Genomic DNA, 14129 nt, shown 5'->3' with positions numbered 1-14129 from the left:
TACGTATATAGATACAGATAAAGTTATCTGTGCAGTTTAAAAGTCAAAAGGAATTATAACACCATGATCATTCAAACAATTCCCCAAATAAACATCATAGAAAAACTTCCCCATCAACTCTTAACTGGCAAAAGCTTCAACATGGAGGCAGGAAGAATGTAAAAGAAAATATAAGCAGACACAATAACCAAGGGCATTTTTCATTCTGAATAATCAAAGCCATGATTTTTTTTTTTACATTAATATGAAACCTGCCAGTCTTGAATAATGACGTTGGTAAAACTGGATTGCTCTCCTTTTAACCTTCGTTCCACATTCATTTCCTGGGGGGGGGGGGGGGGGGGGGGGGGGGGTCTCATTGAAAACACACATCATTTTTCAACCACTGAACACGAACTCAAACTGTGACAAAAATAACAATACTCATACAATATACTCATTCTTGGGAGTAAACAGACACCGTTCCGTACTTCGTTGACAGTTCCATTCAAATAATGTGTAAAGATAGTCCGTTCCTATTTGGATACGCATCTAATAAATACCTACATGTGAATGTTGAAATGACTTCGTAGCGATTTACAGGGCGATGTTAGAATCTAAACAGCTCATCTGTGTCAAGTCACAGTGATCCATCAGTAATTCATGCATTTAGAAACTAAGTAACAGCCTTGCATTTTACGAAGAACTATAATGCTGATTCTCTTTTTACCTCAATCATTTTACCACCGGAGAGGAGTAATCAAATTAATTTTACCAATGAGTCAATAATTAATTTTAATACGAAGCAAAGAGAGCGCAGACCAGCTTATGTAGTCCTCCACAACAGTCGTGAAGAACACTTCACCCACTGTACATTTTAGAAATCATAAAGCTGATAAACTCAGCAAATATGACTGTTTTTTTTTTTTAAATAAAAGGTGGTTCCACACACTAACCTCTGAATTTCCCATTCAGGTAAAGGGCTGTGAGGTGACCTCACGTCTAATGCAGGAAGGACTGGAAGGCGAGCAGAGAGGAAGGAGAGAGGTGACAGAGCCAAACGTCTGTCACCAGAATCAGAGCCGATGAGTAACAAGGACGGGCCAAAATAGTTTTGGGCGTGGCAGAGCTGAAAGGTGCATCAGACCAAAGAAAACGTGAAGGGAAAAAAAATACGAATTGTTTCAAATGCGACAACATTGGGGTATTAAATTATTTTAAAAACTGAAAAGACGTGTGCAGTAGAACATTAAACTTGTGAGACTTATATTCAATCTGGACAAGTGAACAGGGTGAAAATGCTCCTGTGAACCTGCATTCCCTTTATCACAGGTATACAAACATGGTCGTGAGTTTGTACAGAAGATCGCTCCCTCATAAAACTAAAAACATTAGGCCATGACACAAGTATTAATATTCATTTTTAGACACACTAACATTTATACATACACACCCTCTACGCTAAAATGTCTTTGTTGTACACTTTCATACCCATGTTTTTGGAAATTCCCCGTCCTGTCCTTTTGGAAGATGCGGTTAACTGTGTTGTTATTTTACCCATGTGACCAGGGCTGCCTGTTGCCAGGGGTGACACTAGTGGTGGAAGAGTGAGACTTCTCAAAGCCCATTATGGGCAGGGCTTTCAGATGTGCTAAATTGATTTCTTGTAAGAACCAATACAAAACCTTTGCTCCCCATAGCAACCGTATGATTGGCAGCCAACTTAGCCACTGTTCATTATTGGTAGGCGCTGTGCACTTTGGTGTCTACCTTTATTCACACAGGTTAGCGGTCCTGTTGTTACTAAGTCCTATCTGTCCTGTCATTACTAAGTCCTATCTGTCCTGTTATTACTAAGTCCCATCTGCTTCCTGTCATTACTAAGTCCTATCTGTCCTGTTATTACTAAGTCCCATCTGCTTCCTGTCATTACTAAGTCCCATCTGCTTCCTGTCATTACTAAGTCCTATCTGCTTCCTGTCATTACTAAGTCCTATCTGCTTCCTGTCATTACTAAGTCCCATCTGCTTCCTGTTATTACTAAGTCCTATCTGCTTCCTGTCATTACTAAGTCCCATCTGTCCTGTTATTACTAAGTCCCATCTGCTTCCTGTACCTGGGCACCTCCAATGTCTGCATCAGTCTTTTTGGTGTACGTTACCCAAATTTTTTTAAAAAAAGGTTCACAAAACAAAATATATGCGTGTGTTGTAGATTAGAACAGATCTTTCAGGAATAACCCATACCACCCACATACATTAAACTAATTCTGCAAATTATCAACAAAAAAAAATCTTTTTTGAGATGATGTTAAATGCATTTACGGTAAATGTAAGCTTCTCGTTACGTCTGATAAAATACACATGATCAATCTCTAGTATTTGCAACTGAATAGATCAGTTTATGACCTTCAAACAAAAACAATATAATGGCAAAGTCATTATGACATTTTAAAAATTAGATAACTAAAAAAAACAAAACAAAAACATGCCCCCTGTGCAATAGAAATACTTATTGGAGTTTCCATCCTCATTCACCTTCAGCTCTTCATCGCGCAGGACTAATTTAAGTGCCTAAACTGGAGAAAATGGCCGAAGCGTGGAGAAACGGGTCGGCTGACTGACCCGAGACGGAGTCCAGGCTGAAGCGGGCTGCAGCCGAGGCGCTAGCTCTTCTTGGAGATCCTGACGGACCTGCGCGGGCTGTACTCGGCGTGGCCGTCGGGGAAGGCCCAGGACCGCAGCAGGTACCGGTCGGGGCTGCTCTTTCCCGCCTCCATGTTGAACTGTCTCTGCAGCTTGAGGGCGAGCTGGCGGTCCTGCCGCTCCTGCTGCAGCGAGCGCTCGTACAGCCGCCCCGCCCGCCGCTCGCCGTCGCAGACCCTCCGGGCGCGCCCCGACGCCTCCAGGTGCTTGGTCTTCTGGTTCCTCTTCCTGCCCCTGCGGGACGCGGGCGTGCCCCTCAGGCTGTTTTTGGGGCCGGGGTTGACCCTCTGCTCCGGCGGCTCTGGCGGTCTGGGGTCGCTGCGCTTGCTGTACAGGAGCAGGATGGGCCCGTCCCGCGCCCCCACGCGCTCGCCGTCCGCCGCCTCCTGCTCCTCCGACTCCTCGCAGGAGCCGGCGCCCCTCCGCAGGGCGGGCCGGGCCGCGGGCGGGGTCCGGGCCTTGGCCAGGCGTTTCACAGGGGGGCTCTGTTCCCCGGCGGGACGCTCGAATATCAGCCTCCTCTTATTGCACACCTTGCCCGTGTCCCGCTCCTTCAGCGCGCCCCGTCCCGAGGCGTCCGGCCTCCTCCTGCCCCTCTCCGCGGGGCTCCGCCTGGGGGCGGAGTCTTGGAGGGCGGGGCTGGTGCCGGTTCCTCGGGAGGACACCCTGCTGAGCTGCCGGTCCGTCTCGATCTGCCTCCACTTCTGCAGGATGGTGGGGCTGGCCTCGTAGCTGGTGGGCTTGTGCAGGCCGCGGCTCAGGTTCCGCGGGGTGGACTTGACCACGGTGGGCTGCAGGAAGCGCCCGTCCGGCAGCCGCTTGGGCGGGGTGCAGGGGGAGCACACGATGGGCTTGAAGTGGTTCAGCTCCTCCGAGATGCTGTCGTTGCTCTCGGGGCTGATGGACCGCTCCGGTTTGGAGGCGGTCGCCACGGCGATGCCCCGCCAGGGAAGCCTCCTCTCGGAGGCGAGGGCCGGGGCGGAGAGGGACCGGCTGTTCTCCGTCGACAGCAGGATCCCCGCGTTGTAGCTGTAGGCAATGGAAGCCTGGGGGGAGAAAACCATTAAAAAGCCTTACGATGTAGCCAATGTGCATGCTGAAATGAGCATTATTAGCAATGTAGCCAATGTGCATGCAGAAATTAGCATTATTAACAATGTAGCTAATGTGCACCCTGAAATTATGATAAATATACTGTGATGTAATGTATTGCGATAACATGTAATACTGCACTGTAATGTACTGTAACGCAAGGTACTGTGACACGATGTACTGTAAAGTACTGTAATGTACTATGAAGTACTGTAATGTAATGTACAGTGCTGTACTGTCCTGTGATTTAATGTACTGTAATGTGATACAATTCACTGTGATGTAATGTAATGTGATGCACTGTACTGTGTAACGGACTGTGATGTAATCTATTGTGATGTAATGCACTGTGATGTAACGTGCTCTGTACCTCTGCCATAGCAGACAGCCGTGGCGGGCAGCCGTCCTTCGCCCGGCCCTCCTCACCGTCGGTACAGCTTCTGCTCCGCTGCACCACCCTGTTCTGCAGACTGCTGAGAAAGGGGCGGGGCCTAATATCATGCTTCTGATGAAACCCCTCAACTGGAATATAACAGTAGTAACAATACTACTAATAATAATAATAAATAATAGATCATTTCTGTTAATGGTGTTAAATGCCTATAATGATGACTATGAATGTAAATCAGTAATAGTTCATAGTTAACTGCATAATTAATGTGAAAGGTGTTAAGTTACATTCGGCTGGAGGCTGGAGAGCTCCTGGTTTTGCGTACGAACGCAGACACGTGCCTGCTCCTCCTTCCGGCCGGCTCTTCGTTCTCCAGATCGGATAACACCCCAAAGATCTGAGCACGGAGACGACACACAAAAACTTCAGACAATGTTTCACAAACACTGTGACACTTGAGAGCAGCTTTGGCTGATTCCAGTGCCCCAGTACCCCCTCTTTAGCCACAGAGGCAGGGACACACAGAGGCAGAGACACACAGAGGCAGGGACACACAGAGGCAGGGACACACAGAGGCAGGGACACACAGTGGCAGGGACACACAGAGGCAGGGACACACAGAGGCAGGGACACACAGAGGCAGGGACCACCACAGGCGTTGTCTGAGGGCCAAAGAATGCCAGACAGGGACACGCTGCACTGGACAGGTAATGTGAGATGAGGATCCGTGGATCACACGCACTCCAGATCAGCAGTATGCACTGTCCTTAGAAAGCTGCAGGGTGTGCAGTTTTCGTTGTTGTTGTTACTCAGTACGTAACTGATCAGGTAAAGCAGTGGATCACAGAGCTATTTCACCTCCCTGCGTTCCCTGGGGCTGAAATGGCAGCAGATTTAAAGATGAATGAAAAGCCCGGCCACACTGCGGCTCTCCAGGGGCTAAGAGAGAAGGACGGGAGACTGGAATAAAGCTCCCCTGATCTTCCGTGTGATTGGCTGCGACAAACCAAACAGGCTGAGACCACAGAGCAGGTATCTGCGTGCCCAAACCCTGGACAGAATCGAAGACAGCATCTGCATCCAGGAGCTAGCACTGTTCTGCAGTGACAAACTGGGGATATTGTGGCCATGTGATACTGGGCAATGAGTGAGCTGACCTGATACTCACTAAGCCTATTGAAGATAAATGCTAATTAGCATAATTGAGTCAATCATCTCATATCTCTGCTCAATCAAGTTTCAGAATACATCTGAAGTGAAAGATTTCACAATTATACCCATTGTGACCTGGTGAATGTGTTATAGACAGACTGTGTAGCTCCAGTCACTGACAATGTCCAAAAACAAAATCAGTCAGAGGATTCCCCACAATTAAATCATACAGAGAAACCACACTGAAAACATGCAGAGATATCACATTGAAATCATACGAGGAAATCACACTGAAACCATACAGACAAACCACCACCAGTGTTGTTTTTCACTGGTCACAGTCTAACCCTGGCTGTGCTCATGCACATGCCCGTGGAAAGATATGCAATGATTTTCCCTGATCGGTAACACAAAAGGAAGAACCTACAGAGTTTTGAAAGTGCTTTGGTATTCCACATTCCTCCATTTTCTGGTGAGGCTGTGTTCTCTTCTTCTCCTCTTTCACTACCACCTGAAAAAAAGGAATATTCATTGGTCTCACTTCCTGTAATCGCCGCCCTGTGTGTTTTTACACTGACTCCTTGTAAACCATCAAACCTATTGACTTGATATTGAATAATACGTGCACCATTAAGGGTGGCAGTTTATTTTGTAATTACGGCTGTAGTTTATTTCCTGGGAGACTATCGAGAGACGAATTAAGCTGCAAAGTACTTGGCCACACTCTTTCCATCATTTCTGTTATAGCTACACTGAGAACAATGGTTCCACACTGAGCTCCTCACTAACAATTTCCTCCTGCAAGTTGTTGAATTTCTACAAATGAAATTTTCATGGAATAGGTTTTCACTCAGACTGTCCAAAACCGCATCCCACTAATTAATGAGCCCAAGTTGAATTTGAGGTGTGGCGCAGCCAAAATGAACACCGATGATACTCAAACACGTGTCCATTTCTTTCACATGCAAATCAAGGCAACGTTATAGCCAGGTTAGCCATAATTTCTGTTATAAAATACAGTAAGTGAGAAAAAAAATAAAAGATCTAGAATGTTTAGCTAACTTAAAGGAATATGTTTGTGAAAGAACTGAAAAGCTTGTGAAATCCTAACATTGACGCACAACAGCTTATCTAGTGCTAGTCAAATAAAATACAAGCGATGTCTCACCGTTTAGACCCTATTTGGACGAGTTGTTTTTATTTGACTGAAGCACTCTACATACAAGCGTATTCTGCTATTTGACCTGCTGGTGAAAAGAAATCAATACTAGACAAACTCTGGGAAAAGGAGCTTCTATGAAATGAGCCATTTCATGCCTCCTTACCCCTCCTCCTATAAAAGACCCCCCCCCCACCCACCCAGTTAGGGGCCAGTCATGAGATAATGTGCTTACTCAAACATTACAAACAAAACAATGTAGCATAAAACTGTATAAAGCACAGGTATGGGATGTCAATGGAATTACCTTATTCTTTTGCAGTTCATAGTCCTGTCGGATGTCTCCTGGTTTACAAATGTGGGCAGGGGAACAGAATATTTTTTCTGTAGGAAAAAAAAAAGAAAAGAACGACCTCACAATCATAAACTCAAAGGCCTCGCTTGCTGCTTTATCTAGTGAAGCGTTTCAGATAAGCAATGGAACATTTCTACCCATATTTTAAAATGTTTAAAAATGAGTAAAATCTAAAAACACAAAAAGAATGATGAACAATCCAGATTAAATCAGATTCAAATTATTACAGCAGATAAAGTGAGTGCTAACTTAGTCTTCCCAAAAAAGCTGTATGTTCGACTGTCACACTGCTATCTGTTGATTACAAAAGCTCCACCCACAGAAAACTACACATGCCCGGACTAGTCAAACTCCAAAATGGCTAGTTAGCCCAGACGTGCGACTTGACAGGTAGACTAAATTCAGTCTACTTTAATTTGTTCAATTTGATGCAGTGACATTAATATACTAGCGATTATAAAATCAATTCCAGCATTTACTAGTTCTAGCTCAAGGGGGAGCGACGTTCTCATACAGCTAGCTAACTTGCTTAACAGCTAGCCCAGAGCTAGCCAAAGTTAACTAACTTTACTGACTGCCGCCCCTACTATTGTCTACCAAATAAAATATATAGGCTACGGCAGACTTAACCTTACTGACATCGCTTGCTTGATATACTTACAACTGAAAACATGAATTCGCCATGTTTGCAACAATGAATTTATCAATACGTATTCTAAACGAACTAGTTGATGACACCGCTAGCTTCCTAGATAACATTAGCCAGCAACTACCGAGCTCACCAGCTAACGGTAACTATAGCAACTAGTTAACTATAATATAGCAAAAGCATAGAAACAGATGAGCGACTCCTCAGCGCGCTAACGGCTATACACCGCTTGCTAGACACAGCAGAATAGCCAGTCAGCTACATAGCATAGGTAGGTAGGTAGCCGTTAGCTAGCCAGTTACAGGAACAACAAAAAGTTAGGTAAAAAGCCAGCTATGTAACAGCATGAAACACTGACTCTCCTGTCATTAACGTTAGATCGTCAGCTAGCCTAGCACTATCGTTCGTAACTTAATATTGCTAAATGCCATGCAGCATTGATTGCACTAGCTAGCTACTTAGCTAACATTAGCTGTCTTTTACATAAACACATCTCGCCAGCTAACGAGTTTACCGAGCGTAACGATATAATGCCGATTGCTTACTAGTTTCACAACACAACATTTACGGCTTCAAATATAAACGCCACATTATGATATTTTATATTTGGGGTAACTTGTTAATCTAGTTGGCTAATTTTGATTGCTGGTACACAACACAGCATATCTAGCATAGGTGTCCTTAGCGAACTAGCACAGGTTGGTGGTCAACTCCGTAGTTTACCTTCTCCCTCTTGTCGCTCCATTCTCCGTTTGCATTTCTCGGGATAACTCTGTCTGACCATATCCCAAAGTTCGGTGTTTACCAGGCCCTTCTCCCGGGACTGTCTGCGGGCCCAGCTGGACACTCGGAGCCGACAGAGCGGACAGCACAGACTGGTAAACTGTACTGCTTGCTTAAAACAGGGTAGACACACCGAGTGTCTGCAAGGCATAGTAACGGGTTCCAGGAAGATTTCATGACACACCGGGCACCTGGCCTCCTCCAACGTTAGTAACCGTGTAGTTTCTTTTTCTTCTGGCTGTTCATCCTTGGCCCCGTTCCTGCTTTTCTGTTTTTCCCGCTGTCCAATAAGTCCACTTGGGGACTTGGCGGGGCCCGCAGCCGCCATATTTATTGGTGTTTCCCTGTCTCAATTTAGAAAAAAAAAAAAAAAAAAAAGCTCCACCTGGTGGCCACAGACGGAATCAAAATGGTCCCAGTATAACACTCGTGGTGTCGATGTTCTACGAACTCGGGTTTTGTTACGCATGTTGACAGCTTTAATCCGTGTTACCAATAACGACACAGTTATTGAAACTAGCTAACAAAACCCATCAGTTTGACTGATCAAGTTATGGGTCCATACCCAGGATATGGGAGGACTCTATCGGTTAGGGGTCGGCGTTTCATCTAGCTCTTCAGCGACCCTCGCTGGTCGATCATTCGCCCGTTGCAGTCATTGGGCATTTGCACATACATCATAACCTGTAAATGTACCAGCAATTTTCCGTGTTGGCGTCCAATGTGAGCAAGAACAGGAGCAGGAGACGATTAGACGATTTTACATGCAGGACTTCATCTTCACTGGGTCAGGACGTAAGATTTATGGAAATATTCCAGCATATGAGTGGGGTAATATAAACAAGATAAGTTGAGGTTATGGCCCTGATATATGTGTGGTTTAGAGAAAATGTAGGCTGTATGTGAGAAAAAACATTGCCTTTTTGCATGCTTTGTAGCTAAATCCAGGCTTGTGTGAATTTTGAAACTGGGAAAATGTAGCCTGTTTTAACCCAATTTCTGACAATATCTGTGTTTTTATTGTTTTGTTATTATTATTTATTGTTTATCAATATCTTATTTTATGTTCACTGTTACGCACCACCTGACCAAAACAAATTCCTTGTATGTGTAAACCTACTTGGCAATAAACCCGATTCTGATTCTGATTCTGATTCTGAATCTGATTCTGATTCTGATCATTTTATTGTCGTATTGTTTTATGGTTGCCCTTGTCAATTTTAATGTAGTTGTTGGTAAATGTTGTAAACCCTGGCTACAGACAAAATTTCCCCCCATGGGACAAAAAAGATTGATTGATTGAAATAAACAACTATGCTGACATGTGTAGAGGACTCTTCCCTGTCATGAAATGTACTGTAGAGCAGTGTTTTCTTCAGGCTTCACATAACATTACATTACATTACGTTTGGCAAATGCTTTTATCCAAAGCGACGTACAAAAGTGCATTTCATGGTCATAAGCTTTGAATTCCATGTGTGTGGGGGAAATTTCCATGGAGAAAGCCAAAATTGCATTATATTATATTATAATGTTATATTATACCCAGGCCACGCGCAATTTGAATTAATTAGTGAACAGTCAGTTGTAGTACTCGTAGACAGGGCTACAGATGGGGGTTGGACTGGGACAACTGTTGGCTGTGGCCCACCTTGTAGTTACAAGTTATAGACTCCATTATATAATGATAGGATATGTCCAAAGATTTTTTTTCCCATGAAGGGGCATTATTAATTAGTCTACCAATTTACTGACACAACTATCAGTTAAATAATTCCAGATTCTGATCTATAACAATCTAACAAAAGTATTGCTTGGAATTTTAGACTTCTGCCTTGTTTCACTGAATTGTGTCATTTTCTTTCAGTTAACTGAGCTTAATGGATTTGATATTTCCAAATAATGACCCTTATATTATTTTTTCCCATTCACAATAAAATATAATATTATTATGGCCTGTAATTAATTATTTGCATCAATCGATGATGTACCAGATAAATTCAATAGTGCAAATAAATAATCACCTTTCTCCCTTACCTCTCTCCCACACACACACACAAACTGTGTTTATCACTTTTAATGATTATTGATATCCCACAAGCTCAAGCATGATGAGAACGTAACACCACTTTAAAGCCAGTAATAATGAAAAATGTTACAATTTACCCATTTAAGGCATAAGATCACAAATATATGATTAGAATGTTCTTAACTGAACTTTGTAATACCGATGCAACAATCACTCCTGGAGTTCTAGAACACTGCAAAACATTAAAAAAAAACCTGCTCTTCAAAGGGATAAATCAAAATCCAATAACAGATCAAGGACTAACTGATTGGTTGGGTGCATCACTTCCAAGATCTATAGTAGCAGAAAGGTTTAATTCTTAGTTTCCATAGATTTTGGGTTGCAATATACAAATGATAATTTACTGTAGTACACCCATTGACCCCAAGATCCACAGTTAAAATCACATCATGATTTCAAAACTGTAGAGGAATCAACTGTGCTGGATAATATTTTTTCAGTCCTCACAATATGTGAGAGACACAGCATCTAAAAGGGAAAACAAAATACAATATCACTGCAATGTTTAAAACTGTTAGAAACATTATGATGCATTTTAAACATTTGTGCAATACTGTATGTCAATAACAAGTTTTAGAATTTTTTTGAATAATCTGTGTTCTCATTTGTTGGAATGTGACAGGGTTGCCACGATATCCAATATATCAAGATATGATGTAACAATTAAAAGTAAATTTCGCTGATATTATTATTATTAATAAGGGTTAAATTCACATAATACTTGGTTATTATTATTTTACATTTGCTTTATTAATGGTGCCAGTTATCTGATGCGCAGTCGTATCCCTGATAATCGACATAGAAGAGGGTTTTCTCATTTGCGGCGAAGTAACGAGACACGCTTTCGCCTAATGGTGAAAGTCGCAAGGCAGGCTTTTGTAGGCCTATTTGTGCTACCTGGTACCGTCGCGCCACTCCGTCGTGTAACCTCCTAAAACCAGAGAGGGTTAACATGCTCGTTTTCCTGGCTAACAACGCATAAAATAAGATGCAACACCGAACATATCAAAGTAGTTTGCGTTTAGCCCTGGAAAAAAAAAATCTTATTTTAGAGTGTAACTAGAGTGTCACTTAATTTAATGTTATGTAATTTAAATGGTAATGTTTCTTAATTATTCGGCAGTTATTAAGTGTTCATGTGACGTTCATTTAAGTTTTGAATTTATTTAAGATTATTTTGATTTTGAAGTATTTGTTATTAAAGACAATCGTTGTTTTAACTAAAACATGCCTTATTTAACTTAAGCTTCTGGTCTGGGTCATTTTCTGGAGTTGATCATACTGTAACCAACTGAAGTAAGCAGCGCTAAGGCTTCTGCAATTCCAGATCAATGCTGCCATCAGGCCACACTCGGTAATTACTTCTGTTCATGTTGTCATAATTCCACTGTAATACAGAAAACGACAATATCAAATATCGTCACGTTTCTTAAAGGCAAATCGACAATTATGAAAGTGGGATATCGTGACGACCATAGAATGCGGCACTGCAGAGCCTGGTAACTTACACGAATCCTTTTCCACAGCTGAAGGGCCCGAACGGCAGTTCTGTTGGCAGACAGACCGGGCGACAGACGCCGCCGTAGTTGGTACAGCCCCAGGGGAAGGCCGCGGTCTCCCCTCCCTGACCTGCCGTCACAGTGGAAAGAGAACAGTGGTCCCGTCTATTTTCACTGGATTGCGACAAAACATGTACAAAGTGTAGCATCGCCTTCTAACAGGAGGGGAACCTCAAAACAATGTTCACAGAACATAAGGGTCAAAAACAGGTTTCAGGAAAAGGATCAAATGGCAATGTAGATAAAGCAACAAATACAAGATACAGAAAATCCTAAAGATCCAGGTACTGCTGCAGTGGAATCATTTTAATTAGATTGCTCCCTCTCTGGGGTCTGACAGTGCTGGATATGTTTTCAGCTTGTGGTGTTGACAGGATGAAGTAAATTTCAATATGAAAACACTCAAGTCTTTGAAAATATTGTTAGTTTTTGCCTTTTCACTAGGGGTTAAGGCTCTTGATCAAATAAATTGTGCATGAAACCAAAAAACTGCCCCAAAAGTACACACATACACATAGACACACACACAGACAAGCACACATGCTCTTACATACTGTATAAACAAACAATAGCAACTACAGTCCTGTAAGAAGAATTATAATGCAGACTTAAGAACAAAATACAACACACTTGGCGTTTCCTTATAAAAGATAACAGCAGAAGCATATTAAGCGTATTATACAAAACTGGTTATTCACCACACTCACAAGCAAAGGCCATGAGAGCCAGCACCATCAGAAGCATCACACGTTGGCGGTCCATGATCGTCGTCTGATTTAAACGCTCCGGTGCAGTATCGTTGCAGTGCAGCGGCTTATCTGCTCAGAAGCACAACGCAATGCTTACCAAAACAGTCTATGAGGAGGGCCAAAACAGGCCATTCCTTCTCTGTGGCAAAGCAAAATGGCTCCCAACGCAAAATGCAATTATGTGAAGATGAATGGCCTATATTGTGCCTAAGTTGCATTTAGTGGTGTGGACACGTCCACCGGCAGTACAGATTCGCTGAGGGGAAGATTAGAATCACCTGATTTCAGAAGCACGTTTTCCCTTGTGACCATGACAAATGTGGTGGTGTGTGTGTCCGTGTGTGTGTATGTGTGTGTGTGTGTGTGTATGTTTAGGGGGGGTGTTAAATAATTTGCCTTTCTTCAGCAGCAGCTGTGCATGTTTTACTAGCCCCCAGTGGTTCCCCCAAACGGGTTCAGACAGGGCCCCCTCTTTGGTAATAGGAAGCATGAAGCAGTAGGCAGTACTGCAGTGCTGAGAACGAGAGGTGGACCGGGCACATTTGAAGGGTCTACTTGATAGAAAGCTATTAAGCATGAATGTGCCTCGTTCAAATCCCTGCTGACACAGAGAAATTGTGGACCACAACTTCTTACAAAAACCGCTGTAGAGATTGACTTAAACTGGACCTTTTATGTAACCCTAGACAGTGATATCCAATCAGCGCATCCTTCAGGCTGGCACTGGTAGGCTGGCACCCAATGTCTTTGATCTCAATTTACAGTCACTTCTAGGTTAAAAAAAAAACTAAAATATCAGTCAGGTCGATGTGACCTAGACCCGTCACCAAGAGACAACACTGAGGCGGCTGTCTGTTCCATCCTGTTTTACACACCGCTCAGATACTCACAGCCGAGACAGTTACTAATGATGCCATCTTGTGGCTAGCCCGTGTATTGCATCATTTCCAGTCTGATGACAATGTGTTCTGGTGATGTAATGAAATCTAAAGCAGCGGTCGGATTTTGTTGTCACCGGTTACACTAGCAAAATTAGCTCATTTTAGTCTGCATTCATTTATGCTGGGTTAACCGTAGATGAAACCATTATAAGATGGTCTTATTATCGACTTATTATCTGAAGTCTGTTTCATGTTGAGACACAGAAACAGACTTCAGATGTCATTCATGAACTTATCAATAAATATAGCCAAAATATCAGTTGCTAAACGATTGGGCTAATTAAAACACTAAGAGCTGAAGTTGGCACAAAATCCAGAAACAGACATCGCCCTCCATGACCACCCCTGATCTAAAGCGATGCGATCGACTCAAGAATTAGAATGGACAGATCTGCATGAAAGGGGTGCACAACTCCGATCCTGGAGAGAGGATCTGCGTGCTGGTTTTGGTTCAAACCAACTACCTCAGTTATAGTTTTCTGACAGCTCCCTAAACTACGCTGGTTCACTCCTGTACTTGGGCACA

General features: G+C 43.1%; 1 protein-coding gene across 2 annotated transcripts; it reads right to left on the bottom strand.

The window, feature by feature from the left end:
- Positions 1–358: 358 nt before the first annotated feature.
- On the bottom strand, positions 359–8930 carry rnf169 (ring finger protein 169). 2 transcript variants are annotated; one of them, XM_035385615.1, is made up of 6 exons: positions 8206–8930; positions 6786–6862; positions 5747–5830; positions 4455–4564; positions 4147–4246; positions 359–3730 (listed from the first exon to the last, which is right to left on the bottom strand). In XM_035385615.1, the coding sequence occupies exons 1-6, from the start codon at positions 8591–8593 to the stop codon at positions 2645–2647; spliced, it is 1845 nt and encodes a 614-aa protein (XP_035241506.1). In that variant the 5' UTR covers positions 8594–8930; the 3' UTR covers positions 359–2644. The 2 variants fall into 2 exon arrangements, with proteins under 2 accessions (XP_035241506.1, XP_035241505.1); XM_035385614.1 differs by having other exon boundaries at positions 4147–4249; positions 8206–8929.
- Positions 8931–14129: the final 5199 nt, after the last annotated feature.

Source organism: Anguilla anguilla, chromosome 12, assembly GCF_013347855.1.
Source record: "Anguilla anguilla isolate fAngAng1 chromosome 12, fAngAng1.pri, whole genome shotgun sequence".
NCBI lineage: Eukaryota > Metazoa > Chordata > Actinopteri > Anguilliformes > Anguillidae > Anguilla > Anguilla anguilla.
This window is presented reverse-complemented; position numbering and strand designations above follow the sequence as displayed.